This window comes from Penaeus monodon, chromosome 15 (genome assembly GCF_015228065.2).
Source record: "Penaeus monodon isolate SGIC_2016 chromosome 15, NSTDA_Pmon_1, whole genome shotgun sequence".
NCBI classification, from domain to species: domain Eukaryota; kingdom Metazoa; phylum Arthropoda; class Malacostraca; order Decapoda; family Penaeidae; genus Penaeus; species Penaeus monodon.
This window is the reverse complement of record NC_051400.1, coordinates 24,957,431-24,957,941: the sequence shown is the minus strand read 5'-3', so window position 1 is coordinate 24,957,941 and position 511 is coordinate 24,957,431. Positions and strand designations below refer to the sequence as shown.

The 511-nt window shown below is 40.7% G+C and overlaps 1 protein-coding gene across 1 annotated transcript in view; it reads left to right on the top strand.

Moving 5' to 3' along the window:
* Nucleotides 1-488, top strand: part of LOC119581838 (perlucin-like protein) — a gene marked incomplete at its 5' end in the record, with an annotated part of 2,683 nt that extends 2,195 nt beyond the window's left edge. The window contains 1 exon segment of the mRNA XM_037929977.1: nt 189-488. Coding sequence (XP_037785905.1) covers nt 189-421 — 233 coding nt within the window.
* Between the last annotated feature and the right edge of the window lie 23 nt (nt 489-511).

The window sequence follows — 511 nt, the reverse complement described above, 5'->3', positions numbered from 1 at the left end:
ACCCCGCCCCCCTCACAGAGTGTGGCAAATCGGCGCTTCCTTGAATTTGGAATGAGTTGCCAGCTTATTCTCTCTCTCTTTTCTTTCCCGAGATTAAATGCGCCACAATAACCAACTGTAAATAAATAAACAAATTGCAAAATCTCCCCTCACTTAACAAATCAGTAATTCCCATCTTTCCTTTTCAGATGTCACAAAAGGAAAACACTACTGGCTCGGAGCAACAGATGAAGAAGAAGAAGGCACATGGAAATATGTAAACAACAGACCCATTCCCATGGGCGTTCCTTTCTGGTCTAAAAACGAGCCTAACAGTGGGAATACCTACAACTGCGCTATTATGCATGCTAGTATCAACCATTATTGGTCCGACATCCCGTGCGGAAACAAGTATAACCCCATTTGCCTCAAGAATTATTAAAAGGTGCACCGACAAGGGAACACTATGATAAAAGGTACGACTTAGAAATAAAGAGACAGCAAATTTTTCTTTTTTATTATTATCCTCAAA